The following is a 3,492-nucleotide window of genomic DNA, read 5'->3' on the forward strand; positions in this document are numbered from 1 at the left end:
TTTTTTTTTTTTTTTTTTTTTTTTTTTTTTTTTTTTTTTTTTTTTTTTTTTTTTTTTTTTTTTTTTTTTTTTTTGTTTATTGTTCTCTATAATTTATTATTTTTCAACTAGTTTATTTAAAAATATAATATTATTGAGAAAACAATTTGAAAATAAGGAACATATGATGTTTTGAAATTAATCAAAGGTTTGTCGGGGGATTTTTATGTTTTTCGTTTATTATTATTATTTTTTGTAGAAAGTTAAAAATATTCAAGAAACTTAACTTTTATAAGCAAATAATTACTGTTTCAATTCTCAAAATTAATTTAAAAAAAAAACTATTTTTATTAATGATTTTGAAAATTGTTTGAAAATATTAAGCAAAAAAACTTAGCTATATTTCTGGAAAACATCCTTAAAATTTACATGTGTTTTATAATCTCTTATGTTTCTCTGTCAAAAAAACAAAGAACGAAATGATATTACAATTTTTTTTTTTACGTCATTATAGTACATTATTTGTCAATTTGAGCATAATTCAATTAGTTAAGATATATATTATTGATCGAGAGGTCAGAGATACGAATCTCTCCTCTCGATTTATTATTTACTAAAAAATAATTCATTACCTTTTTTATTTTATTGATTAACAATATATGAACCGAGAGATTCAAATCTCGAACTTTCACGTCGAGAATACATAGGTCAACTATGAGCTATGCACGGAGTTATCACATTGATTTTGCACGTGATCTTTATACACATTCATGAATTATTTTACTCAAATTTCATTTTCTTTCTACTTTCACACCAAATTTAGGGCTTTCTTCAAGAACAATATTAAATTCTCAACTTTTGGTTGAGAGAAAATATAAACCCTAACCCTAATTGAAGCATTCATGAGTGTTCTAATTCAAAGTAAGAGAGAGAGAGAGAGATGATTTGATGGGAAAGATGTTATTCTTGTCTAGGACAAGACATGATATAGAACAGTAACACTTAGTGTTTATATGCTTCAAATCTTGGCCCTAACTTTCAAAACCCCTTTGTTATATATATATATATATATATATAATATTTGGCTGTCAATTCAGCTTAAATCACTTGTAACAGTGATTGGTTGATGTTTTATATTAATGGTTGCTTCTTCTGTGAGAGATTGATACTCAGAGATTGAATTGATGGAGAGAGATAGATATCATTTAATTTTGAGATCAATATCTATACTGTTCATAACACCAATTTTTTATTTCAAATTTGTCTATGATATTAGTTTGAAATCTTGTTTTTTTGGCAAATTTTGGATTAAGGTTTGTGAAAAACTTAGGATATCGAGTGATCGAGCTGAAATTAGGGTGAAATTTAGTTTTCGATTTGGAAATAGAACTTGTATGGGTTAAGTTGCTAGAGGTTCTTTCGATTCATGATCTTGGTTTTTATTGAGCTGATTATTTTAGTTCAATAGTGTGACGTTGAGATTTGAGCTTCTAACTTAATCACTCTGCTTATGCGTTTGATTTTACAAATTTTGTTGTTGCAGTATGGAGAAAATACTCGAACGATATGAACGATATTCGTATGTGGGCAGGCAACAAATTGCAGCTACTGAATCTGAATTTTCACAGGAAAATTGGACTCTCGAGTACTATAGACTCAAATCACGAGTCGAACTCTTACAAAGAAACAACAGGTAAGTTCATACAATGTTTTACTTGTCGAAGTCTCGATCTCTATCTCTCGTTATTAATATCGATATCGTGTCGATGATAATTGCAGTCATTACATGGGAGAAGATTTGGATTCATTAAGCGTCAAAGAACTGCAAAACTTGGAGCAACAAATCGACACTGCACTCAAACATGTTCGTTCGAGGAAAGTAAGGATGTTTGAATTTCTTGTTTTTATGTTTTTTTTTGTTTTTTTTGTTTTTTTTTTGTTTTTTTTTTGTAATGAATAATATATATTGGAATTTTTGTTTCAGAACCAACTCATGCATGATTCCATCTCTGCTCTTCAGAGAAAGGCAAATTTCTCCTACTTTTTTCATATTTTTTAAAATAATTTTCGATTTTGTTCTAATTAATTTACTTCGCATTCTCATTTATTTTTATCAGGAACGAGCAATTCAGGAACAAAACGCTCTCCTAGCAAAGCAGGTGATCGTAACGTTTAGTTTAAAACGCTATTATTTCGTTTTAAATATGATCTAACTCATTTGTTTAAGCTTTAGTTTACGATGCTTAATTATAATTTATGTTCGGTTAAACGAAATTAAGATCAAGGAGAAGGAGAAGAGCGTAGCAATGGCTCAGCAGGCCGAGTGGGAGCAGCAGCAGCAACATGGTTACAATGCACTGTCTTTCTTATTCCCATCAGCTCCTCACCCGTCTCTAAACATCGGGTAATCTTTCACTAGTTTTTCGAGTTCGGAATGACTTTTGAAACTCGATAACGTTACGTGTTCTTTGCCTTTTGAACGTATAGGCTTGCGAGTTTTGATGGTCACCTGTGAATCCCATTGCACGTTGTGAGATTCGAGCGATCGGGAAGAAGACGGTGACAGTGACGGTGACGGGGCGGGTTGAATAATGGAAAATGGAATGGATTAATTATAACCTATATTTGTAATGGATTGGCTAATATGTATGGAGGGTTTGTGGTTGTGGAGGTTTTGTTGTGTTAAGTGAAAGACAATATATGAACTACTTTTTGTTGTGTGTTGTTGTTTTGTGGTGATATTGTTGTGGCCAAATAAAGTTGTTTCGTTCCCAAGAAAGTGCTTTTGGGAAAAGTTTGTGGCTTTTAGGGTTTAGATTACTTTGACAATGCATGCAATAGTTTTAATGGTAGCTAGGGTTTAGGGTTTCTTTGTAAGCTTTCGGATTTGGATTTTCGTGAGTTTAACCAAAGAAAGCTGATCGTAGTGTCGAGTTTTGTTTACTAATGATGTCTTGGATGACACTCGAGTTAGCTCGGGATATAAGACAGGTACCCTTTATCGAGAGATTAGAGGGTCGAATCTCTCGCCTTTTTAACCTAAAAAGTGGCACTTGATGACTCCGGTAAGCTTGTGGGTTTTGTAAGCTTCTAGATTTGGATATCCTAGTTTAACCTAAGAAATGAGATCTTAGTGTCGAGTTTTGTTTACTAATGGTGGCATTGGATGACCCACGAGCTAGCTCGGGATATAAGATAGGTACCCTTTATCGAGAGGTCAGAGGGTCGAATCTCTCACCTTATTATACTTTTAACCTAAAAAATGGCACTCGATGACTCTGTAAGCTTATGGATTTTGTAAGCTTTGGAATTTGGATCTTCGAGTTTAACTTAAGAAATGAGATCATAGTGTCGAGTTTTATTTACTAATGATGGCATTAGATGATCCACGAGCATAGCTCGGGACATAAGATAGGTACCCTTTATCGAGAGGTCAGAGGGTCGAATCTCTCATTTTATCTTACTTTTAACCTAAAAAATGGCACCCGATGACTATGTAAGCTTATGGATTTT

General features: G+C 32.1%; 1 protein-coding gene across 1 annotated transcript in view; it reads left to right on the forward strand.

The window, feature by feature from the left end:
- LOC111798553 (truncated transcription factor CAULIFLOWER A-like) overlaps positions 1–2,704 on the forward strand; it is a 4,698-nt gene extending 1,994 nt beyond the window's left edge. The window contains exons 2-7 of the mRNA XM_023681785.1: positions 1,523–1,672; positions 1,759–1,858; positions 1,964–2,005; positions 2,097–2,138; positions 2,259–2,383; positions 2,467–2,704. Coding sequence (XP_023537553.1) covers positions 1,523–1,672; positions 1,759–1,858; positions 1,964–2,005; positions 2,097–2,138; positions 2,259–2,383; positions 2,467–2,494 — 487 coding nt within the window. The 3' untranslated portion in view covers positions 2,495–2,704. The remainder of the gene's footprint in view (positions 1–1,522; positions 1,673–1,758; positions 1,859–1,963; positions 2,006–2,096; positions 2,139–2,258; positions 2,384–2,466) is intronic.
- Positions 2,705–3,492: the final 788 nt, after the last annotated feature.

The sequence above is a fragment of the Cucurbita pepo genome, chromosome LG07 (genome assembly GCF_002806865.2).
Source record: "Cucurbita pepo subsp. pepo cultivar mu-cu-16 chromosome LG07, ASM280686v2, whole genome shotgun sequence".
NCBI classification, from domain to species: domain Eukaryota; kingdom Viridiplantae; phylum Streptophyta; class Magnoliopsida; order Cucurbitales; family Cucurbitaceae; genus Cucurbita; species Cucurbita pepo.